At 29.3% G+C, this 27,527-nt stretch overlaps 1 protein-coding gene across 1 annotated transcript; it reads right to left on the bottom strand.

Annotated features, from left to right (window-relative positions):
- Window position 1: 1 nt before the first annotated feature.
- On the bottom strand, window positions 2–27,297 carry LOC142330939 (protein-lysine N-methyltransferase SMYD4-like). Its single transcript, XM_075376406.1, has 9 exons — window positions 26,903–27,297; window positions 25,905–26,049; window positions 22,543–22,712; window positions 22,304–22,397; window positions 17,523–17,739; window positions 8,325–8,493; window positions 3,881–4,100; window positions 710–1,046; window positions 2–372 (listed from the first exon to the last, which is right to left on the bottom strand). Exons 1-9 carry the CDS (start codon window positions 27,210–27,212, stop codon window positions 172–174), a joined length of 1,863 nt encoding a protein of 620 aa, XP_075232521.1. The 5' UTR covers window positions 27,213–27,297; the 3' UTR covers window positions 2–171.
- Window positions 27,298–27,527: the final 230 nt, after the last annotated feature.

Raw genomic sequence — 27,527 nt, 5'->3', positions numbered from 1 at the left:
ACTTCCTAATAGATTACAGTCTTATTATTTTATTACTATTTCAACAGCACTAAGAACTGATTAATTAATTAGCACTAAGTAATTAATTTATTTTATAGGTATGAAATAAATATTCGCTCAATATTCAAACTAATTTATTTTTAGTTTTAAAAATTTATTTCATAAACTACATTATATTTTTCTTCCCATAGATTTATTTCCAAATGTTAACATGCAAATACGTGCTGCCTGTTGACATAAATGAAAATCTTTAAACGGAGGAGCAAGTGTTTCATCTAACATTTGAAGAAGTTCAATAAATTTAATCAAAGCTTTGTTAATATCACCTTCTATCATAAATGAATGAGCTACCCGGAACATCGAGTCTGTATCCTGAAAAAAAAAGTTATCAACTTAATTTGAAGTAATTTATCAACTGAAATTTGTGATTACAAAGTATAGTGATTTTTTTCTATATTTTACTTTTAGATAATGATGCTTCTGGATTTCAGAAACCTTTCTTCAGGTCACTGATCTACATTATGGTGAGTACAGTAGTGACTACAGTATGTACCAAATTTTTTTAGTAAAGCAACACTTCTGTAATAGTGGTGAGGTAATATTATAATACATTTCCCTCTGTACTGTAATTGTGATGTGCTGATTTTTTCTCAATATTGTTTTTATACTTATATAATATAAAACATGAATAGAAGTAATAAAAATATACCTGTAAAGCTTTTAATCCTTTTAACAGATTCATATGTTGATTGCAGACTGGACAAAGTGCCATAAATTTTAATGTATCAGTCGGTACCTTAATTATATTTTTACATCCCTTTGTTTCACAACGGAATCTCATAATACTTTCATCCATTTCGCTGAATAAAGGCCAGTCTTCTTTACACGCTACACAATTACAGTTAAACCAATACTGTCTTTTTAATATATCCTGTCTTTCATTTTTTGGCGTTTGTGTAAAATTTGGTCCATAATTTTCAGCAACCATTTCTCCTTCAAATGTTGTCCTTATTGCTCTGCATATTACTGTTGTACCTTGGAAATATCTGAAATACAAATAGATTCACATACTTATATATTCAAGAAAATGAATCTTTATTAGACAGGTATATCAAAAAGAAAAATTTTCTTTACTGGAAGATAATTTATTGCATTAGCATTTCACATTTTTTTGTTGAAGAAACTATACAAACCAAAATTACTAGTCCGTTAATCAAAACGGGAAAGTAGAATCTTGGACTATCATGTTGCATATTAAATAAAATTTCTTCAACAAAAGATTAACTATTTGTTGATTGCCAGTAAAAACATGTAGTCACTTGATTGTAGTTTGAATGAAAAGTAAATTCATCTTCATAAAATAATTTACCAAATTTTGTAAAGGTTTTTTTTTATTGATGAATTAATTCACCACAGAAGCTTACAAAGAATTTTGTTTATGTAGGAATATGAAAATGGAAATTTGTAGCATTTTTTTTGGGAGGAGGGGCTATCAACTATTATGATCAATTAGCCCAAATGGAAATTGGTAGCGTATGCCATGCCTAACCAGAATTCAAACCCAGGATCTCTGGATGAAAGGCCAAGCACGACCACTCTCAGAGATTGGCAGAGAGATATGTATATATCAATATCCTCCATATTGTTATTTTATTTTGTACTAATTTTACTACTGTCAAGTATTTTCTTTATTATTTTTATGTATTAATATGTATTTTAACATTATATATGATGAGCTAAAGGTCAGTTTTCCTTGCATACAGATTTAAATTTTGAAACAGGTAGTGGATTTTATGGTTTTGCAATTGTGGTGATTAGCTGATGTAATTACTATTCAGTCCATTTTTGTATCTGTATTTTAAATATCGGTGTTTAAATACTCAAAACCAAAAATGGATTGTAATATTTCAATGTTAGTAGAAAAATAATGGGATGTTGCTGCTGTTCATAAACAATTTTATCCAAGATTTCCTTACTCTCTTTTATATCAACACGTCAACATTTGGATAAGCGGAATATAAAATATTAACATACTGGAAGTGTAGGTGATGTTCAGTGAACAAGCAGGCCTAGAATTAAAAAGAGGAGTGTAGGAACCTTATTGCTTCAATGAAAGTTTAATAGCATATATTAAGATATTACAAGATGTTAATTCCGAGCTGTTAAACACTGCTTAGAATTAGCAATAACAAATACAGATATTGTTTGACATTGTTTCTATGTTTAGAAAGTAGATGGGACATCTCCTCACTATCTTCTTCCAAGGTGAGAGTAATTAAATTATTCCTGAATGTCAAGGAACAAATTGATTGGCATCATGATCATGAAATTTGATGCCTTGTGATTTTCATTCAGGAGAATCATCAGTAACATTTTTTTTTCAATTTCAAATAACCTAAACCATCTCAAAATGTTGATTGAAAACTCAGTTTACTTTATATGAAAAAACTTTATGGGGAAAAATGTAATTCAATAGTTAAACACTTAATGAATGCATTAGGGCAAGAAGAAACTTGGAACATTCCTCTGATGTGTATTATACACTTAATTATAAAAACTTATTTTATGTTTAACTGTTTATTAGTAATAACTTGATTCTTTCAGGTAAATTGCTGAGGTAGTCCTTTTTTCAAGGGATTAACCCATTTGGAAGAATCTTAGGCAAGAGGTTACTATCGCAAGGGATAGATCATCGAATTAACTGTTTTTAATAGAATTTTTAACAAAAAAATCTACAGACTGTTTTAAAACTAAATACAGATTTCAGTTTTTAAACAATCATTAGTGAATGTAAAGGAATGTAGATACATTAATCATCTTAAACATGGAAGAGGCTCTTCCCATCTGCACCTATTCAAAAGTAAACTAGTGGAAATAAATTTTTCTTTTAGTAAAAGAGAAATTTTTAGATATTAGAATTATTAAGTTTGTAAAAGTTGTATGCCCATATTTCTCTTACTATTCAATAATCACTAATTTCAATAACTTTTTAATAAAACCTTGAGCCCTTTTTAATATTTATTCAATAAATTTGGCTCTTTAAAGTAATTAAAACTATGTTCACATACATATGGGTTGACAGAAAGAGATTACAATATAGAATATTTCAATTCTATTAAATAAACCACCTAGTACAGAATATTGAGATAAGACATACCTTACCTTAATTTTTCATAAAAGTACTTTCAAGGGATCCTGAATCCTCAGTCATGATTGAAATAATTCTGTTATTTCACAATAAAAATATTAAAATAATGAAAATTCTGTATTAATTTATAAGACCATCTCCCTCAAACACTTAAGATGATGTAATATTTTATTAATATATTTAATTTTATGTTTAAAAACAAAATTTGAATTTGATAAACCATCAGTGTTTGACGGAGATGGTCTTAACTGCAATAGATAGCAGCACTCGTGTAAATTAATAGACAATTTTTAGTATTTGTATTATGCATTAATAGAATTATTTCAATCAAGGCCGAGAAGGTGGATCCTGCAGTACTTTCATAAAAAATTAAGGTAAGATATGTAACATACATACATATTTCTCTCTAGTATGAGACATTCTAAATTTAAAGCTTTCTTGTTTAAGTGATTATGTTAGGCTTTTCTGACTGTTTAATAAAATAAAAACAAAGCAATTTTAATTCTGTTGAATTGAAATTCATTCAGAACTAAATTAAACTATAAGTAGACATATTAATACAAGACATCTACTTACCATCTGATCTTAATTTCATTTTTTCCTACAAAATGACAGCTATTTTATCAACCAGGCTAAAGAAAACATAGACTATTTTTTGTTTCTTAACTAACAATAAATCTATTTTATCTTATTTTTATGGCTTTTGAATTTATGGAATAATATAAAATATACCTAACAATAGCAGGATTACAAGAATGATTGAATAATGATAATGTAGGATATATAGCTCCACCAAGAAAAAGTGATGTAGCTTTGTCGATACCATCATCTTTTATATCTAATTCAGATACTTCATGTGCATTAAATTGCAAGAACTGTAAATTATGAAGCATTAATCCTCCAATGTACAGTTCATCATCTGATAATTGAGAATCTTTTTCTTCATTTGAATCTGTAAAAACAATTAAATTATTAATTTTTGCTAGTATAAAAATATTTTATTTAAAAATTGAATTTGGAAATGTTGCATTGTACAATGTCATTCGGACTTTACAAATGAATTGATAAAAAAAAATATCATTGCCTTAATTTTCTTACCTAATACATATAGAAAATAAATCTATTACTTTTTCAAGAAAAAATTGTTTTAAAACTTTCTCATACCTGCTTCCAATTTTAGCAATTTGTAAAAAAAAAATAAAAACATATTTGAATCTTTTTCTATAAAGATTTTCTGGGTTAATTTTTCTTTTGAAATATCCATAGAAATATTTTTATGATTTAATTATATTAGGAAAAACAGGGATAAAAATTATTTTAAATGATGATGTACATTTGAGTAGAAGTTGCTGGATAAGGATGTAAATTGCACGTAGCCAGTCTAATAGAGGACGATGAATTTGAACTATATCCATTGATTTGTGTCTGTAACTCTTCAGAGTTTCCAGTACCGCAGGCACTTGAGAATTGCATGTAATGGGAGATAAAATCTTCCCCGACAGGGAGTCTTATTCTTTAAGACTTTAAGGGTTAACATCATTTCCACAGGCTTAACCTCTGCAGCTTTTCTTCCCACTACACACAGAGCTGTAGAATACTGTACACATAATTTTATTTAGCATGGCCCATTGGTATGTATAATATAAAAATAATAGTTACTTACCACTTACCAACTAGTGTAATTAATTATGTTCTAGCGCTTTCAGAAGTTATTTTTCCATCATCAGAAGCATCTGATAAAATTTCCATAAATGTAACAATCAATTGTCAACTTATAAAATAAGTCATATATTTCATACAATAAAAGCTTCTCAATTGTTATGTCTGCAGTATTAAAGCAGTTAGGCCAACATACGAATCAATATTTAGTGTTTGAATAAAATATCGTTTTCAAAATTTGTTTGTTCATTTTTCAGTTTGTTGTTATTTAAGTAGATATGGAATTTTTCTTAGATTTTATAAAAGTCATTTGAGTATGCAAGGATATTAGTAAAATTATTTGGATCATAATCATGGCCGTGTTCCATGATATGTTAGGCAAAATTAGATCATTCTTTGTTTCCTTTAGTTATACAGTCGGTGTGTTCTTTAATTCTAATCGAAAAAGATTGATAGTCATACCAATGTATTCTAAACAGCATTTAGTGCATTTCAAACTACATACTCCTTGTTTTATCTAAATTGAATTTATTATTATGTTTTAATGTTCTAGAAGGATCTTTGTTATTTATGTAGTTTATTATTTTGTTGTATATGCTGTTTTTAATTCAAATGATTTAAAGATTTAATTGAATCTCCTATTATTTATATTATACTCAATTTTAATGTATTCATCTCTGTTATAATTATTAGCTTTATTGTATCATATATATATATATTTTATATTTTATTCTAGTATATAATTTATTTATTAGGTTTTCGTGTATCCATTATTTACAGCAATATATTTAATATAATTCATTGTGTTATTATATCTTAAGTATTTTATCACTCTAATAAATTAATGCATTAAATGTTGCCATTTTATGATTCAAGGTACCAGATGAGAATCATCTGGTACCTTGGTTACAGATGAAATGATTCTCATCTGGTACCTTGGGTTGTCCAATTACTATTGCTGGATATGTGCTTCTGTTTTGTGTTGTTACTCCTGTTGCTGTTATTGAATCTCCTGTTGTTTCTGCTGTTATTATTTCTGCGTTGTTGGTTATTTTCATGTCTTTTTTTGTTATTCCTGTTCCTCCTGGTATTAATAAAATCCGTATTCTGATTTGTTTGTCATTTGGTCTGTATGTGTAATTGTGATTTAGTTGTTCAAATATTATTTCTTTTTTCATACTGTTTTTTGTTCTATTTCTTCTAATCTTACAATGTCTATTCCTTTTTCAAAAATAGATTGTTTTCTGTCATGTGCCATGTTGGCCCTGTCCATGTCCAATTTTTTATTTCATACGTCACTGGTGTTCTATCAAACGTTCCTATTATTAAATTTTGGCTTGTTTCGAAGTCGTATGTGTTGTAGTTTGTTGATCCTCCCTGTAGTAATCTTTGTCTGCATACTGAATATACTTCTATTTCTATTTCTCCTTTTATCCATGACACTCCATAACTTATATTATTTGGTGCTTTCATTATTTGTATTGTGTAGTTGTTTGCTATACTGTCTTCATTCCATTCTGATGTCCAGAAGTTTGCAAATTGATATAGTATTGGTATTGGGTTTTGTTTTTATGAAAAATCGATGTCTATATAGTGACTGTTTTATTATGTTGTAATATTCTTTTGATCCCTTGTTTCATATATTGTTTTTAGTCATTGGGAATTTATGTCCATATCCATCTTTGGCTCATTTTCCTTATGTTCCTGTTGCTCCACTGTTACTTTATCTCTCTTGAATCGTTTGTTGCTTGTTGTTGATTCGGTTTCCATTTGTTCAACTTCCATAATTCTTCTGTTTCTTTTTTAATTTTTTGTACTTCTATTATTTCTTCTTGGTATGTTTCTATTAGGTTATCTTCTAATGTGTGCTGTTCGTCTTCTTTTATTATACTGCTTAAAATATCTTCTATGAAGTATATATATATATTAATGCGATGTGGATTGGATTTATTACTCCTGGTGGTTTTTCTATTGTGTTTGCTTTTATGAATTTGTCTATTGAATATGAATCTTTTCTGTGTTCTATTGTTTTTTTTAAATTAAATATTTTTATTCTCTGGTTTATTTGTATTTCGTCATTTCCTTCTACGTTTGCTGTTATTTTGTTTTCTGTTATGTATATTGGTAGTCGTTTTATTCCCTCCTTGTCCTTGTGTTTGATATCTGTTTTTATTGTTTTCCCTTCTAGTAGTAATTTCCATGTTGCCACGTTTATTGGTGTTATTATTGGTTCTTCAAAGAGACCTCCTGTTGGTGGTTGGTATAAGTGGAATCCACTGTTATCTCTTTTTCTTGGAATTTCTTCCGGCATTGTTGGTCCTAATATGTTGTCTATTATCATGCTTTTTCCTGCATTTGTATGTCCTTCTAATACTAAACCATTTATTTTTTTATATCTTTTAAATTTTATTATTTCACATCATGCTAGTAGTTCTGTTACCTCTATTTGATTTTCTTTTGTCATATGTATTATCCATTTTGCTCGGTCTATGTCTTGGTTTTCTAGTGTGTATTCTTCTGTGTATTGTTTGTATACATTTACTAATATTTTTAATAAACTAAATTCTTTTATTGTTTTTATTTTTTCATGTTTTTTTTTTAATATTTTTTGTATGTAACTTTCTACATTTAATCCATATTCTTTTATAAGTTGTTTTTTTGTGCCTTTGTCTATTGTTGTATCCCATTCTGTTACAATTTCTATGTTGTGTTTGTCTATTAGGTATTCTATGCTGTCTATGTATTCTATGTTTCTTATGTATCTATTGTTTCTATTAATTTTTCTAGTTCTTTTGATTGTTTTCTTAGTTGATTGGAAAGTTTAGTACCATATTTAGTCCATGACTGTCCACTGTTGCGGATACAATATAACGAATGATTTAAAATTTTTAATTTTTTGTGTTGTGATACATATTTCTGCCAGTCCTGCGTCGTTAACTTGAAGATATTTACCAATTCTTTCTCTTGCTCTTCCTGCATTACCTCCTTGTTCATCTCAGATGTAGATGATGTGCATGTGGTCTCTATGGTCGAATGTTGCAAAGTTTGGTTGTTGTTTGAACAGCTTGCTACTGGTTGTTGTCCAATTTGGTCTTTGGTTTGATTTGTGTATGATAAATGTGTATCCGCATCTTTTATTTTTGCTAGTTGTTGGTCCATCATTGCTTGGCCCTCCATCTCTTTCATCTGGTTCTGTATTTGATTCTCTTCTTTGTCTTTTATTTTCAGTTTTAATTTTTTCCCTACTATTGCCTTTTATCTTTCTGATGTTCTCTTTACTGTTGGAATAAATATTTTACTCACTAAACTGATGTAGAAAATGACAAGCTTTGGTTTAGTATATAATGCATTGTTTTATTAAAAGGTTTTATTGAGAAATTATTGTTGTCTTCAGGTGCATTTTTTTATTTGACAGATTATAGTCTACTTATATTCTAGTATGCATGATATAGCAAAATTTTATTTAAATATGACTGCTTTTCTATTAAAAAATGTAAAGTATAAAAAGTACTTTTACCTGAGTTGATAAAGAATCCAGCAGTTTTAAGACATTTAAATAAAAATACAGCCATATGAGTACGTTGTAAAAAATCTTCTACAGATCTCTGTGACTCATTTCTTTCTAGGTAATAGACACTGCGATAATCATTGTCATCAAAATTGTTTTTTTCCAAATGAACATTTTCCTGTAGTGGAAGTAAACATTTTCATTTAATTACAATAAAAAGGTTGATTTATCTAAATAGTATTTTTTCTCCAGGATAGCTGATAACATACATACAGTGAATCAAAAGTATGGAAACCCCTCAACAACTTTAAAACTGTTTCAGATAGAATACTGTAACTTTCAGGATAAGATATTGATCAAATAGAATTTCAATCCCTTCTTGGGGGTTGTCATTCAAATATTTTAAATGGTAACACGCTTTGTGTGATGCATTATTTAAAAGTCCCTTTAAAACAAGAAAAATGGTATAAATAAATGAAATAATGTCTGTACCAAAATGGTGGCGGGATAAATTTTGGATTTTGAAAAAAATTACATTGATAATTTAAGGAGCTGTTATCACAAATAAATAAATTTATGAAAACTTGGTTGAATGGATATTATCAAATAAATTTATTTTAAAAAAGAAGATTATTTATTAAGCATAAAATTTGCTTATTTACCTATATTTCATCTTATAATTGTTCAAAACATCCTCCTTCTGTTGTTTGACAGTGTAGTACCAGTTGGTTGTAAAAGGATGATACTGCATTATTCAATGATCCCTAGTGATATTTTATGCTGATTCTCAAATCCTGTTTTGTAAATCATTGATACAAGGGTCATTCAATAAGTCCTTAGAAAAAGGTAGAAAAACAAATTATTTTGTGTAGATTTTTTCTGTTTTTCAACATAATCTCCTTTTAACTCTATGCACTTTTCCAAGTGTTTCTCCAACTTTTTAACCATCCAAAAAGTAGGATTTTGGAAGGTCCTCAAAATAAGCATCTGTTTGGGTGATGATTGCCTTGTTTGATGTTAACCGTTGTCCACTGAGCCATTTTTTTAAGTTTGGAAATTAAAAAAAAAATCACTGGAGGCTAAATCCGGTGAATACAGTAGTTGTTGTAATAATTCAAACTTTTAATTTCATAATTTTGGCCATTGAAACTGAACAGGTTTACACCCGTGGATTGTCTTAATGGAAGAAGATCTTTTTCTTTTTCAAATGAGGACTTTTTCTTGATTTCTTCAACAGGTGCAATAACAACGCATAATACTCTCCAGTTATTGTTTGTCCTTTTTACCAGTAATCAGTGTAGATGATATCGCCTGCATCCCAAAAAAACCATGCCCATCACCTTGTCGGCTGATTTCACAAACCGCTTTTTTGTTCGCTTTTAAAAACCCACCGTTTTGACATTTTATTTGTCTCTGGAGTATAGTAGTGTATCCATGTTTCATCCACAGTTATGTATCAACACTGCAACTCATCAGAATTGCAACGGAAAAGCGCCAAAACAGCCTCAGTATCGACTACACAATTGTGTTTATTCTCCACTGAGAGCAAACCCATCATGCTGAAATTTTTTCACACCTAATTTTTTGTGCCTTTTATTAATTAAAAACATTGTACCTTGCGATATGCCTGTGGTCTCAACTATTTTGCGCACTTTAATTTGTTGATCACTCAAAACCATATCATAAATTTAGTTAATCATTTTTGAGGGTGGTCACTTCCACTGGACGTCCCGAATTAGGTTCGTCTTTTGTGGATTTATGGCCACTTTTAAACTCATTTACCCAACTGCAAACAGTTGCAAACACAGGAGCAGATGTGCCATGAACTTCATCCAACTCAGCTTTGATCTCTTTTGGTGTTAAACCTTTTAAATATGAGTGTTTAATTACCACTCAAAACTCACTTTTTTACATTTTTCTAAATAAACAATAGCTTGTTGCTTCAATCGACTATGGCAATGTAACCTCATGATGGATACAGCTGAAACTTTAACTGTACTCTAGCGACAAATGACACTTACTAAAAGTAAACTGTTTTATGAGCACCATACTATGAGCACCATACTATGAGCGCCATCTCTTGGATTTTCTAAGGACTTATTGGACGACCCTCATAGCTTGGGGCTTATTATGTTAAAACAATACTTTTTAAGTGGCCCCATAGAAAGAAATCTAATCTAAGGTTACATGTCAAATGATCTCATTGACAATTCTATTTGACTCCTTCAGCCAATTAATCTTCCAGGAAAAGATGCATTTAAAATTTCACATACCTGAAGTGAGGTGGAGTGTACCATTTTTTTGAAACCAAATGTTTTGCCAACAACATTTTTTATGTTTTGAATGATACAGTTGAGAAGAAAATCTTCATATTTCACTCCATTTAAATTTCCATCAATAAATATGGGCCCTATCAATCATCCATCAAACAATACCTGCCTGTATATTTACTTTGACTGGATACTATGTATGTGCTTGTCGATACCAGTATGGATTAATATCAGTCCTGTATTGACAATTATGGCAATTAAAAAATTAGGGCTTCATCACTAAAAACTTTGTTGTTTAATAAATTAGAATCTGCACAAACATTGTTCATAATAATTTCACAGAACTCAAATCTTCGATCTTAGTCATCTTCATTAAGTTCTTGCACCAGACAAATTTTGAAGAGTTTGAAATTTTCACTTTTTAATCTTTAAATCACTGAACTTTGGTTAATGTTATATTTTCCTGTTGCTGTTCAAGTTGAGGAATGAGGATTCTCAATAAATTCTTGCATAATCTCTATTTATGGCAGATTTAGACCTCTCTGGTTTTCCCCTATTATTAATGTTCCCTGTTTCTTAAAAGTGTTTGATAGTTTTGACACTTACCTTTTGAAAGAATGCTTCGATTATTAAATGTCGCATTGAACAATTCACAAACTTAATTATACAACCTAACTCTATCACCAAAGCCCCTCATCATTAAAAGTGTGAACCTCTCTTCTTCACTAAGTGACATTTTGATACCAATGTTAGCAGATAGCATAAAAAAATTAATTAAGGAAAAAACAATTACAAAGAAGTTGAACAAGATGTAAATAACAAGAGTGGCTTACAAATGTGGTAAAGATAGACAAAATCAATTAGCCAGCCGATCACAATAAATTCTCATAAGGAACCGACAGTGTAGTAATGAAACACTTTAAAAGGAATATTATTATTACATAACAATGAAATAAGCTTCATTTTTTCAACAATAGTAAAAGACAATAATTGATCAGCATGATTTGGTGACAATATTTTTATTTATTTACTCATTAAATTAGAAGAAAAACAATTTTCTGTGTTGAAAAATAACAATTTTTTAATATTTTAAAATTCAGTTTAATGTTTTTTTATTTAATTTTATTATTTGAATTTACTAAATTAAATAATTTTCAAAATCCAGATTTTACCCCACCACCAGTTTGGGTACAGGCATTGTACCTACTGTTTATTTGTACATTTTTCTTGTTTTAAAGAGACCTTTAAAATGATATATCACACAAAGAGTTTTACCGTTTAAAATATTTGAGTTTCCTGGGCCACACCGCAAGAAGGGGCTGAAATATAATTTCTTGTGAAAAGTTAAAGTAATTGGCTGATACCTTATCCTGAAAGTTACAGTATTTTACGTGTTCCACGTAAAAGTTGTTGAGGGATTTTCATACATCTGACTCTCTCTGTATAAATATATTTATACAAATATAACAAAGGAAAAGATATTACATGGAATAATTAGACTTACAACCTTCTACAGGTATCCAAAATATAGGAATACACTGAAAGAAAATAAAGTTTTTTTTTGTCATTAGTTGCTTGGCTCATTTGATGCAGCAATTTTTTAATCCTAACATGATCAATTTATTCATCTTAAATCATCATGTGATCTATAATGAATTAAAAATATCCATTTTGACTAGTTTTGGTGTGACACCTGTACGTACATATGTATATATATAGATAACTACATACATATCTCGCATAACTAAAAAATGATTGGCTGTAGGATGTTGAAATTTTGGATTTAGGACTGTTGTAACATCTAATTGTGCACCTCCCATGATTGCAATTGACTGAACTAACAGTATCCAAATTTTTTGGATTTTGGACTTTTTTTTAATGCAGTAATAAGCCCTCATTGAGAGCTTTTCAACGATATACCTTATGTGGTACTTATTTTCATTGGTTCCAGATATATAGCCAAATAAAATTGTAATTAATGAAATATTTGGATAAGAGTAAGGAACATCGGTTCGAATCAGATTTCATCTCCTTTTTTTATTAAATTTAAATATATTGATTGTATTAATGAAATAAAATTTTATGTATTTTCATTTTTTTTAAATGTGTTAATGTAATTTGGTATCCACATCAGATTTGGTGAAACATCTGATTACTCATTGTTTTCATTTTGTTGATGGTTACACCATAATAATTTGAAAATCTGATGTGGACACTACATGACTTCCTTGTATGCCTATTAAATTACATATCCACATTTTTTGCTGCACTTCTTATGGTGATCGCAGGTGTGAAATCGACAGACTTGATTGCATCTGAGAGACAACAGTGTTATGTTGCTAAGAAGTCAGGTGAATTAACTTTGGAGAAAATAAAGAGTAGAACAGCATGGTGTCACCATGTGGCAAGCCAGACAGACAGAATGTGGGCATTATATGCATGATCTTTCCCTGATGTTGTTGATTTGTGGGACACCTCTTGGGTACACCTGAACAAGTATGTGACACAATTTATTTTTGGGCATGGCGCTTTTCAGGACAGACTTTAAAAATTCAACCTGGTGGACTCTGGTACGTGTCCACAATTCGGATTGTTGGACGATGCTTGTCATGTGATATATGAATATACTACATATGACTTAATGCACACAGGGACTATCTGTCGGCTTGATATTATCGGGTCGACACTTGATCACTGTGTTAATTGGAAAATCCGGGCCGAATGGTTGAGCGTAGAAAGTTTTATTATGTGTTTGACGAAAGAAAGGACCATGGAAGAGGTGTGATGTTCTGCTTGGACTTTCCTTCTTTGTGTTTATGTTTGGTTTTATTGTTATTTTTTTTTATGGTTTGTTTTTTTGTAAACTTTTCTTTGTAAAGTGTTTATGCTTTTGTTTAATTATAGATTTGTTTGTTTTTCGTTAGTTATGTTTTATGTTACTGTGTTATCTTACATTATTTATTTTTATTGTTATGTTTTGTTAGTGTTTTTGTGTTGCATTTTATGATTAGTTGTGTATCAAACTCATTTTTACTTTTCAGGTAGGTAAGGTTCAGTTTCTTCGTTCTTAGAAAGTCATTCATTCTTGTTTGAGACTTAGTTAGATGTGTTTAGTTTTGAGTGTATGTTAGTTACTAGGACACCAATGGGAATGTAGCTCGTGGCATTTGCATCAGTAGCATCCTGGATGAGGCTTGACTGAAAGATGTCATTGCCGAGGTACTGCAGATGACCTCTGGTAAAGCTCATTAGAGCTAGGTACGGAGGGGATAGCGTGGTGACCGAAGCCATCTCATGGAGGGAGTCTTCCCCTACAGGGTCAGGATACACTTCACTTAAACTTATTTCATTTGAAAGTGAGATACAACCCTCCAATTCTTTAATAAAGTGGACAGTTAGACAATTGGTGAAATATTAGTTTTTTTTTTTATTAACATCAAATATTTATACAATCACTAATTCAACAATCTTACATGAAATATTAGGATAGAGAAAAAGTCTCTTTATTACTTCTACTACTAGATCAGTATTATTCGTATCTTCATACGTTATCAATTAAATAAAAGTTAATAATAATTAAACTATTCCATTTAGTGAACTTCTGTATACCGATTACAAATGTTAATTTCAATCTTAGATGTAAATTATTCAGTTTTTATTATTAAATTATTTGGTGAATAATCAAAAATGAAAAAGAAACAATCAAACAGGAAAAAGAAAAATATCATGAAGAAATATATCTCAAAAAAACACAAGAAGAATAAAAAAATTAAGAGAAGATAATAAATATAAAGAAGAAGAAAATGTTGCAAACCAAAAAAAAATAAGTAGAAGAAACAGTTGCAAACAAAGAAAGAATAAAAACAATAAGAGGATCATAAATATAAAGCGGAAGAGAATGTTAAAACCAAAGAAATAATAAAAAGATTAAGAGAAGATGATAAATATAAAGAGGAAGAAAATGTTAAGACCAAGGAAAGAATAAAAAGATTAAGAGACGATGATGAATATAAAGAGAGAGAAAATTTCAAAACTAGAGAACGTGTATACAAATTAAGATCAGAAGAATTATATCAAACCAACGAGCAATTAAATTATTGGCAATAAAAAACAAATAAATGAAATGATGATCAACTGCAATTTAGGGAGAATATTCTCCGACAATATCAGAGGAGTAATGAACAAGACACAAAAAGACAAGAATTTTTTTGCAATTTAATAAAGATCGGACATTATGCCTAAGTATATATGTTGTTCTTTTCTATTTTTCAGTCACTCTGTAGTTAACTTTAGAAAATCCAGAAATATACGATTCTAGAGTATAATAATCGGATATTTCACGAAATCTATTACATATACATATATGTAATAATGCTTATTAAATTACATTACACATTTTTAAAAGTACATAAAATTTTATTTCACTAATAACTTCTGAATTTTTTTTTATTGTTATAATTGAATAATTATTTGCAGTAAAAATAAATTTAACTAAAAAAAAAAAGTTAAAAAAAAAGGATTAAAAAAATCTGATTCCAACCGATGGGCCTTCCCTTGTAAGATACAAATATTTCATTAATTAAAATGTTATTTGGCTATAACTCAGGAACCAATGAAAATAAGTACCACTTATGATATATTGTTGAAAAGCTCTCAATGAGGGCTTATTACTGCAGTTAAGAAAAAGTCCAAAATCCAAAAAAATTGGATACTGTTAGTTCAGTCAATTGCAATCATGGGAGGTGCACAACTAGATGTTACAAAGTCTAAATCTAAAATTTAAACATCCTACGCCTAATCGTTTTTGAGTTATGCTAGATATATACATTCATTGGTATGTACGTACAGACGTCATGCCAAAACTAGTCAAAATGGATTCAGGGATGGTCAAAATGGATATTTCCATTGAAATCTGAGAACTGAAATTTTTCACGATCACAACTTGCTTTACTTCATACAAGGAAGTAAAAAACTTAGTATTAGACAGATATAGGACATACATTTATTTATTAGAGTATTTATAAGAGTTTATTTATATGAGTAATAAAGGAACTTTTACGCTATCCCAATATCTCAGGTAAGATTGTCTGTCTACTTTATTAAAGAATTGGTGGATTGCGCATCTCACTTTCAAATGAAATAAGTTTAAATGAAGTGCAGCAAAAAATGTGTATATGCAATTTAATAGGCATACAAGGAAATCATGTGGTGTCCACATCAGATTTTTTCATTTTGATCATACTGAATTGTCAAATTCTAACTGCTTGGATCTGTTTAAAAATGCAACTGGATTCTAAAGTTTAAAACTTTATCTGAAAAGGAAACTTTTTTAGATTTATGAAAAAATGTACAAATCTTAAGATTAATTCTTAAACCTTCATCATGGAGTTTTGTGTTCATTTACCAATCTTTTTCTTCTTTTGTGCTTGGGAAAATTACATTATCTTTATTAAAAGCTCAGTATTTCAGTAACTTTTTTCTTTGTATTTTATTTTTTCTAATGATCAAAAAATTTTAATTCTGTACTTCTGAAAGTCAGAAAATTTCACTAAGTGGATAACAAAATAGGTGAAACATTCTGTTCAGCACCACAGTCACACAGAGCATCCTTGCCTTCAATAATAAATGCTAACTTCTTAAAATTTGCCATAATTTGACTATACATTACTTCCAGAAAATATTTTGTCTTTTAGTAGAACACTAATCCACTCATTTTATCTCCCCTGTTTTTGATGTAACTGATTGTAATTAGCCCATTGTTTGTATGAAAGAATTTCTTTATTTGACACAAAATATGATGTACTCATTTTTATGTAAATGATGTCATTACTCTATCAGTTTTTGACTCTTTATGCTGCATTTGATTCAGGTGAATTGGAAAGCACTTATCACTTGTTGCAACAACTGCCATTTAAAGCAACTTATCATAGCCATTAGTTTTAAGATCAGTGATGATTCTACAAGTTTTAATTATGGTAGAAACAACACATCTCTCATATTTGGATGTAAACAAAATAAACAATGCACATTTAATACTGGGTCCTGCATCTAGCTCAGTGACCCATTAATACTATTCCTTATTGCATTATTTCTGACACTTTGTTTCACTAACTGTGAAATAAAATATTAATGCCAGAAATGATATACAGCCTCAACAGCAGTATCATTTTAAAAATATGTCTTGTCCAGAAAAATTTAAGTTTTATTTATGTAAGTTCATGTTTCTTAACACATAATTTTTTGAACTGTCATTGCTGAAGTCCGGAGGTGAAAAGACCAAACCTGAGCTTTGCCATAGACAAAGTCTCAACTTTGTTTGAGGGTTCAGACAAAGTTGGTTTTTTTATCTTATTATACAGTTAGGTGTAGTAAAATTTCTTTTAATGTTCTCTGAATACGTTAAAAATCACCACATTAAATAATAAATCCTAAGCCTTCAGAATAGGTAAAATAACTTGTTTTCATTGGTTGTTTAATATATGTGTCAATAACACATATATTAAACAGAGTAAAATTTGTCAGTAAGAATGAATTATATAAGGGATTTCACTTGACTGGTTACATGCATATGATGATTGTATACATTGTACTTTTTTCTATTATTATTGCAATGATAATTTAGAGTTTACTGATTTTATCAGACAGCACCAACATATGACCTTGATTTGGCATTAAAATTGAGTGTTAATTTTATCAGTGGTAATTTTTTCTTTTGAAGGTGTTTTTACATGATGTAGAAAAGATTACTGTAATGGGTACATTTTTGTATTCTGGTTTCTTTGGTTCAGTTAAGCAACTATATTTTAATCATTAAAAATTTTCAATTAAGTACTTGCATTTCCAAAATGTTCTTTGAGTGTTTCTTTATCACTTTATGAAAATGCATATTTGTTTTACCCCACCTTATATTTTCTATATTGAGATATATTTGATTTACCTGCTTTAGAGAAGATTTTATCTCTTTAAAATATTCTAAGTTTTTTTGTGTAAACATCCTTAATGCCATATGGCATGTAATTGAAGCACCAGATGCCCATAAAGTCGGTAGTATTGAACATTCAAAAACATGATGAGATGTCATAGCTACATTTTGACACATCTTACTGCAGAATGCCACATTACTGCACTTTGGACATGGATAGGGTGATATTAATCTGAAACATAATAAAATTCATTAACAACATCGAAAAGCTTATTATTGAAATTGAAAATACTTCTTGTACTGCTTTGTGTATGTATGAATAATGTTGTAATGGAAAAGTGTGAAAATGCGGCTTGACATGAGTCTTAAGTCACAAATAACATAACCATTCTCAAGAGTAACAAACAATCCATGCGAGAATTACTATGGAAATTAAGGAGTGAGGTAATTTTTAACTTCCTTCTTCAGCAAGCCAAACATCTAGTGTGCCAAGCCCATTGAAAAGTAAATGTTATACAGTCATTTCTTTGTCACCTTTATTTCATTCATCACAGTGACCGGAATGTGTAATTATAATCATTACTATTGGGAAAAGCAACTCTGACGTGGGATTCATGTACTTAATGTGTTTTATAAATGTCAACAACCAAGACCAATGTGAACAAGAAAGACTGGAACATGTAAAGCAACCTCTTAATGTACTTCTAATAAATATTATAAAACAGTGTCTTATGCACAATTCAGAAGGTAACAATGATAGTGATATAATCACTAACTAGTTGAATTGCCTGTGGTTCTCTGGGTGACAGTACTTATTTATTTCCTGTAAGGAACACCATTGATCAAAATTTCAATAATGTTAACAATTTTTTTTACTTTTATTCGTGTGCCTTGAAATTTTTTATTAATATAAGGGTATTTTAAATCATTAAAAAATTATTTTTTTAAGAGGGGGAGAGAGACTGTTGAAAATTTTTCTATGAATCTTGTGACATTTTGTTCATTTTTAAAACCATGAAATTTTCCCTGTAGTACATCTTTAGCAAGTAAATAAAGAAATAATAAAAGTAATCATATTTTTTCTAAAAGAAGGGACAAACTAATCAAGACATTTTTATATTTTTTTAGTAATTTTGATTCAAGTTCTGTTTTTTAAACTGTTGAAATAAGTTAAAATTCATCTTGTGAGTGTAAATTAAAACTGTATAATTTTATGAATATGAATGAGCTGTCTTTTTTAAATCAAAAAATAATTTCTATAACAGTTTTAATCCTTTCATTTTTGTTCCCAAAAATATTTAATTATAATACAACTAATCTGAACAGATTAAAGATAAGACTTTCTGACAGAACATTCAAAGGTCAAAGGTCTGTTCAAAATTTCAAAAACTTCAATATTGTGAAAATTTTACAGGCTTAAATCATTGATAAGTTAATTTTTTATTTTAAATATATCTTGTACTAGTTGAAATTAGACAGTTAAGATGATTCCAAATACGATTAGATAAGATTTTCCAGCAAGTTTTGTTAAAAAACATTTTTGCCATTCAACTTGTATAATACTCAGATGAACAGACACAAATCAAGATAATTTATTTAGTTTGCCGTGAAGTACAAAGTATGAAAAGAAGAATATTTTGAACAATATAGAAACAAAATTTCACAAATTCCTTCTTTAAAATGAAATACTACCCAACATTCTTGATTTTGACATATTTTAGCTGTAAGCAGATAAATAGTTCTAAAATTAGTGCTTCAAGGAGTTTTAAAAATATTTAAATTTCAAATAACCAATTTAAGTTATTATTGCCACATAGTAATTACAATTAATGACTTTAATTATATTTTTTTCACTAATAATTGGGCATTAAATTAGCAGCTATCAATTTTTACTATAATTGTGTAAAATATAGATGTAATTTTACACAGAAGTATTTCTTTTGGAAAGCTCTTAAGGATAAAGTATACTTGAATCCTATTTGTATTTGGAAATTCTGAGATATTCCACTCCCACTAAAACCACCTTTCTGTACTTCAGATAGAGTGGAAGGTAAATTCACTAGATTCTACTCATTCTAATTACATAGCACTAAACATGTGTAATGTGTATTACATTACAGATTTTAGTACATAACACTAAAACTCTATGACAATCCTTTCTTCTGCTACATATGTTAGAGGGATTGTATGAACCACTATATATAATGAAATTACAGCTGTAATGATATTACTGTCTATATGAAGGAACTCACTGAATCACTTATTCAGGGTATCAATTCTTTTCTGTTATCTGAAAGAAAATCCTAGGTTACAGTTCCCAAAAAAAAAAATATATATATTTTCTATAAAAACTTTATTGATTTTATCTGCTTTAGTTCTTGTCCTGTAAATATGTTTTTTCTAAAGAACAAATTCTAAAACATTCTTTCATTTTAGACAATGGTCATTAACTCATTTGTGATTTTAAATTTATTTTCATTTTAATTATGGAATTTTTCTTTTTCAGCAAATAATTTTTTTTTTTAAATTCATCCTCATTAAATTACTTTCTTTAAAAAAAGAATTATTTAATATAGGGAGGAGAAAGAAATCACTGTTCAACATTTTTAATTATTCAAGCAAAGTTTTTTTTCAAATTTAATGTTGTTAATTTTTTCATGCTATTATTTTTTCATTAATAATTATTATTGTTAAGCCTTATTGTTTATCATTGTTATTATTACCCATTAAAAATATAAGCATTTGAAGAAAATTACACCAAAAATTCATAACATTGAGGATCTACACCGAATCTAAATTGTTCTTTAACATCATTAACTGCTAGTTCCATGTAAAGATTAAAAAGTAATGGAGATAGGGAACATCCTTGTCGGACTCCCTTTCTTATGTTCTTCAATTATTACTGTTGCTGTTTGGTTCCAGTACATGTTAGCAATTGTTCTTCTATCTCTGTATTTGAACTCTAATTTTTTTTAAATGCTGAACATTTTATTCCAGTCTACGTTATCGAATGCCTTTTCTAGGTCTATAAACGCCAAGTATAATGGTTTGTTTTTCTTTAATCTTCCTTCTACTATTAATCTGAGGCCTAAAATTGCTTCCCTTGTCCCTATACTTTTCCTGAAACCAAATTGGTCTTCTTCTAACACTTCTTCCACTCTCCTCTCAATTCTTCTGTATAGAATTCTAGTTAAGATTTTTGATGCATGACTAGTTAAACTAATTGTTCTGTATTCTTCACATTTATCTGCGCCTGCTTTCTTTGGTATCATGACTATAACACATTTTTTGAAGTCTGACGGAAATTCCCCTTTTTCATAAATATTACACACCAGTTTGTATAATCTATCAATCACTTCCTCACCTGCACTGCACAGTAATTCTAAGGAATTCCGTCTATTCCAGGAGCCTTTCTGCCATTTAAATCTTTTAATGCTCTCTTAAATTCAGATCTCAGTATTGTTTCTCCCATTTCATCCTTCTCAACTTCCTCTTCTTCCTCTATAACACTATTTTCTAATTCATTTCCTCCGTATAACTCTTCAATATATTCCACCCATCTATCGACTTTACCTTTCATATTATATATTGGTGTACCATCTTCGTTTAACACATTATTAGATTTTAATTTACGTACCCCAAAATTTTCCTTTACTTTCCTGTATGCTCCGTCTATTTTACCAATGTTCATTTCTCTTTCCACTTCTGAACACTTTTCTTTAATCCACTCTTCTTTCGCCAGTTTGCACTTCCTGTTTATAGCATTTCTTAATTCCTTTTACTTTCTTCATCACTAGCATTCTTATATTTTCTACGTTCATCCATCAGCTGCAATATATCGTCTGAAACCCAAGGTTTTTCTACCAGTTCTCTTTATTCTGCCTAAGTTTGCTTCTGCTGATTTAAGAATTTCCCTTTTAACATTCTCCCATTCTTCTTCTACATTTTCTACCTTATCTTTTTTACCCAGACCTCTTGCGATGTCCTCCTCAAAAATCTTCTTTACCACCTCTTCCTCAAGCTTCTCTAAATTCCACCGATTCTTTTCTTCAGGTTTTTAAACCCCAATCTACATTTCATTATCACCAAATTATGGTCGCTATCAATAGTATTATCGCTCCAGGGTGAGTTTTTCAGTCAACGAGTTGATTTCTAAATCTTTGCTTAACCATGATATAATCTATCTGATACCTTGCAGTATCGCCTGGCTTTTTCCAAGTGTATATTCTTCTATTATGATTTTTAAATTGGGTGTTGGCAATTACTAAATTATACTTCATACAAAACTCTATAAGTCGGTCCCCTCTTTCATTCCTTTTGCCCAGCCCGTATTCACCCACTATATTTCCTTCCTTGCCTTTTCCAATGCTTGCATTCCAATCTCCAACTATTATTAAATTTTCATCTCCTTTTACGTGTTTAATTGCTTCATCAATCTCTTCGTATACACACTCTACCTCATCATCATCATGGGCGCTTGTAGGCATATAGACGTTAACAATCGTTGTCGGTTTAGGTTTTGATTTTATCCTTATTAAAACTGTAATTATAAAAAGTTTAAAAAATACTCCAATTATTTGTAACTTTTATTATTTTTTATCTCTTTTGCTTATTGTTATAAGAAATAAGCTGTGCTGGTGTGTTTTGTTTTTGCAAAAAAAGCCTGACCTTTCATTAAAATTCTAAGTAAAATATAAAATTATTTTTTACATGAATTTATACATATAAAAAATCCAATTACAATAGATATTTTTTGGAAAGGACTCATTTCAGCCGTTGGATCCACTAATGATTACATTTCAAGATGACAGTCAGTATAGTTTTTGTTTAGGTGAATTGCTTTGGTGAAGTTCATACAAGTAATAGTAGTGTTAAGTAGTGTGAAGAAAACTATTAAAAAAGAAATGAATAATAATCAGCTTTAGATCAGGTTCATCTTGTGTTATGTGTATGCAAGCATATACATTCACTAAAAAACACACACACATCTCTTTGTCTATAAAATGTTATAGTAATAATAATATAATGTGATTACCATCTTTAACAGGATTTTTTGATAACATAGCAAGCATAATCTGCACATCTTTCTGCCATTTCTGTCGTCTTTCCAAAGGTAATTTTGCATCATCTAAAGTTGTTAGTGTACAACGAAATGCTTCTATTGCTGATTTATGTTGTTTTAATGCCAGTAAACATCTTGCTTTCCTATAAATAAAAGTGTTTTATTTAGATTGTACAACTTATTAATCACAAATTTTATAACCAAAAATTAATTAATTAAGTGTTAGATAATATCTTGCAATTTTTCTTATGTTGAATTTTTGTTAAAGAAAATTTCAAAAGCTGTTAAATCATATCTATCTGAAACACTTTCAACAATTTGAAAGATTGAGAACAATTTTTCTGCACTTGATAAAGATACTTCCTTTAATATGCTATTGATGTGCAATCAGTAGCCATTAATAAATGCCAACAGTAAGAAAATATCTATTTGTGGAGGAGTCTTACACCCAGTGTTCTTTTTTTGTTAACTTTGGTATAGATTTCACTAATTTGCTATTTGTGGTTTGTCCAAGGTATTATGGAATTCAGAGGCACAGAACCCCTGAAACTAATAATATTTTAAATGGCATAAACTGCAATGATCATTGTTAAATAAAAATTTCAAGTTCATATTATGAATTACACCCAGCATCCATAATTAAAGCTTCTTCTTTCTTTGTCTATTTAGCCTCCAGAACCACTATAAAGTACTCCTTCAGAGGATGAATGAGGGTGATATGTATGAATGTAAAAGAAATGTAGTCTTGGCAGTCTCAGGTCGATCATTCTTAACCCATCAGGTTGGTCTAGTAGTGAACACGTCTTCCCAAATCAGCTGATTTGGAAGTCGAGAGTTCCAGTGTTCAAGTCCTAGTAAAGTCAGTTATTTTTACATGGATTTGAATACTAGATACTGGTGTATCTAGTATCTACTAGATATGTAGATATGTATCATCTACTTGTGTAGAGACTTGTAAATACTGGTGTTCTTTGGTGGTTGGGTTTCAATTAACCACACATCTTAGAAATGGTTGAACTGAGACTGTATAAGGCTACACTTCATTTACACTCATACATATCACCCTCATTCATCCTCTGAAGTATTATCTGAAAGGTAATTACCGGAGGCTAAACAGGAAAAAGAAAGTTTTGACAATTTGTGTAAACTTTTATCAGAAATAAATATATGCAAATTTTGCCAAGGCCCTCTAAAAATTATTTGTTGCTGAAGTAAAAACTTTTATGGTTTAGCTATTTTTAGGAACACCAGTAATGTTAATGACGTAAGATGTGCTAATTGGACTGACTATTTCCACTTGTCATCTACTAATGAAGGACCTATTCAAGGTTTGTGTCACAGACTGATGATATATAGTGTAAATACGTACAGGCTCGGCTCATTTAGCCTGTGCTCATATGACAATAAACATATATACCCACCAAAAGCAGTAATGCAGGAAATTAAACCAATATTTGAAGATCTTCCAAATCCAGTCCTGCTGCAAAAGTATCTGAGGGAGTGTTTGGACAATATTATTTAGTCAAGGATACCAAAAAATATGTTTGTATGTAGGAATACTCTGGAATTTGGCGTTAATGAGGCTATGAGCTCCTACAATGCTGGGAATATGACAAAATGTTTAATGTTTGAAAAGGTAGGGTTAAATCCTGGGTAGAACTGTGTCAAAGTTTCCAAACATTTTGATGAAACTTGCATCAGGGAGGCTGATAAGGATATATAAGAAATTAATAAATGCAAAGTCTTAAGCAGAAAAGAAAAAAGCTGGAACACTTTGAGGAGTAGGAGGATTCGGACAACCCATCTTATAGTGCTGGTAGGCACTGACACTTTGTTCATTCTCAGGTGGGTCCCCAGTACAATCTTTAAAGTTGATTTCCCAAAAATCTTGTATTTTAATTTTTAGGTACACTTTTCTCAACAACCAGAAATGATATTTGAACAATTCTTTTTACATTTTAAAAAAAACATCTCTTTAACACTACAGAAAGTTAATTTTCAAAGAACACATTACAAAATTTAAAAATTGATAATTTCTCTTTTGACGCACAGGAAAACCTCAAGTAATTATGGTAAAATTTAAAAAAATGTGAAATAATGATACTAAAGTAAAAAACCAAATCCATAGTGTTGAACAAAACCCTGAAAAAATGAAGTAAAAAAATTCTATACCTTTATCTTCTCTGGTTTTCTGTAAAAGTGCACCAAAACAGACAAAATTAACATTATATGTTTAGGACTGTGCAAATGCCCTTATCTGTCACTAGAATAAAATATTTTCCTGACGTTTGTGTTAAATAACCATTGAAGAATGACTCTTTCTTTTTTTTTGCTTTTCTTAAAGAGTCTGTTCACTAAACTACTCAGTTGATGAATTCTACAAACACGTAAGAAACTGATGCCATTAAATCTTCAAGTAACTTCACTTTTCTATGATTTGACATAATCACCCATGCAAAAGATGTTTCAATTTGCAAGATAGTATCAATAAGCTTTAAAATGAGACCAACTTTATCACCTTAATAGTTACCAAAGTTATGTTGACCTAGCACTACTTTTTTTTTGAGGATGATATGTATGAGTGTAAGTGTAGTCTTGAACAATCTCAGGTGACCATTCCTGAGATGTGTGGTTAATTGAAACCCAACCACCAAAGAACACCAGTATCCATGATCTAGTATTCAAATTCCGATAAAAATAATTGCCTTTACAAGGATTTGAACCTTAGAACCCTCAACTTGAAATCAGGTGATTTGCGAAGATGTGTTCACCATTAGACCAACCCGATAGGTTAACTTGATGGGTCTGACCTACTACTACTGCAAGTAAAAATTTTCCATTTTCTAATAAATTTGAAGGGCTCTAAAAACGAAACAGTTAATGATCGAGATCTGGAATTCAGTATTTTCGCATAACTCTATCAGTAGTTAATTCATACCACCAATTTTCTAGAAAATCCTAGTTGGACAGGTTGTGGACATTGTTGATTTAACATGGAATGACCCATATAGAACATATTCATTATGTGTTTTTTTGTTATTTAATTTGAAATTTAAGTTAGTTTCCAAAAATGTTAACTGCTACAGTTGTATACTAATGATCTCTTAAAATTATTTTAATGTACCATACTGACTTGTATTTATTATTTAAATAACCAATTTCTTTTCTTTGTAGCTAACTTGTGATAGTAATTGCATAAGATTTCAGTAAACTAGACATTTGAACATGGCAGTTCAGATAAACTTTATATGTACTGTAATTTAAACATGAATGTTTGAAATTTGTACACATTAATTATTTTTTAAATATAGAATTATGTAAAAAAACAAACTAACCGGTCGTACACTTTATAGTATAACGAAGAAGGGTAACCAGATTCAAAAGCTGCATTGATGTTGTCAAGCGCCTTTTGATGTTCTCCAATATGATAAAATACAGCAAACCTGTTAGCTAATACTATTGCCAGTTCCTGTAATGATTCTGTATTAAAATAAAACTCAAATTGTAAATTATTAAAACAATATTAACAGTATAGGTAATCACTATTAACACCTATTGTTAACTGAATGCTACTAACTTAAAAAGTCTTTGCAGTTAAAAATAAGTATACAACTGCATAAGTAATGCAGTTAAAACATCTACAGTCCTGTAAGTAACAACCTGCAACATTAGTGATTATTCACATATCAATATGTAAAAAATATGTTGACTTTACTATTTTCAAACTGGTTCATTTGCATATTAGAAATAGTACAAAAATTAAGATAAACAACTTTCCAAAAAAATTAAAAGAATTTCAACTTTAAGAAAAAGTTTTACAACTTTTTAAAAAAACATTACTAATTGAATAAAAGATGTCAAAAGAGATTGTTATTTCATAATAATTAAAAAAATTATGAAAACCCAGCGGATAGTAGAATTTATTTTGAACATCTGTGTTCACCTCAGGAGAATTTAAAAAATTCAAAATTAATTCTAACATGACGTACTTTTTTTATTTTATTTAAATCCATAAATTGTAAAATTAAAAATCAAAAGGATGAATCATTGACCACTGTTACACTGAACGACAGTTTACATTAAGCAACTCCTGTAATTATTGTCACATTTAATGATACTTTACTGAAATTAAATAAAAAACACTTAAATTTACTTGAATATTAACAGTGATTTCACTATAATTTTAAAAACTTATAACTAATATAAAATAAAAAATTAAGATTAATTAAAAATTAAAGATAATCTTAATTTTTTTTTTCGATAACGATTTTTTTAACGTAAACTGTGAACAAACATAAGTAAAAACAATACACAGAAAGAGCTAAATACTCACCACCATTATCTTGAGGACATTTTAATACTGATTTTGAATATTTGAATAATGCATTACTGTAATCATTAGCTTGAAATGCTTTATTTCCATCAGTTTTAAGTTGTTTAGCAACATTTAAATTTTTATCATTGGTTAATTTTGATATTTGATTAGATCTTACAAATGGATTAATACAAACAAATTTAAATTTATCTTCATTATTATTTAACAAAGAGAAGTTATTTAAATCATTTTCTTCAAGTGAACTACATAACTGTAGATGTTGTTTTTTAAAAAATCCACCAATATTATTTTCTAATGTATTCAACATTTTTCTAATGAACACTACTAGTACAAAAATACGAGAGAACCATGTGCTTAGTATACTGTATGTGTATGAAACACTAGCATAGTATATGAAGTTAGATTTATTTTTAGAACATTTACTGTGTCATTGTAGGGATCTATTAATAGATCAGAATGCAACCATTACCAGTCACGTGCATTTTCAAGATAATATGTAGCTATAATATTTTTTATTTTTTTTTTTTAAATATCTAAAACATCTACATTTATTGATTACAGTCAGTCTGTGTTGTGATCAATCTTCTTGTTCATCTTATCTAATCCTGGGTTCAGGTCCTAA

The sequence above is a fragment of the Lycorma delicatula genome, chromosome 10, assembly GCF_047948215.1.
Source record: "Lycorma delicatula isolate Av1 chromosome 10, ASM4794821v1, whole genome shotgun sequence".
Lineage (NCBI taxonomy): Eukaryota > Metazoa > Arthropoda > Insecta > Hemiptera > Fulgoridae > Lycorma > Lycorma delicatula.
Note: the sequence above shows the minus strand (reverse complement) of the source record. Positions and strands in the feature narration are given on the sequence as shown.

Coding starts and splice junctions, on each gene's coding strand:
- LOC142330939 (XM_075376406.1), bottom strand. CDS start 27,212: ATGTTGAATACATTAGAAAATAATATTGGTGGATTTTTTAAAAAACAA. Junction 17,740..22,303: donor ACTGACTGTCATCTTGAAAT/GTAATCATTAGT, acceptor ATTATGTTTCAG/ATTAATATCACCCTATCCAT. Junction 373..709: donor AAGGATTAAAAGCTTTACAG/GTATATTTTTAT, acceptor TTTTTTTTTCAG/GATACAGACTCGATGTTCCG.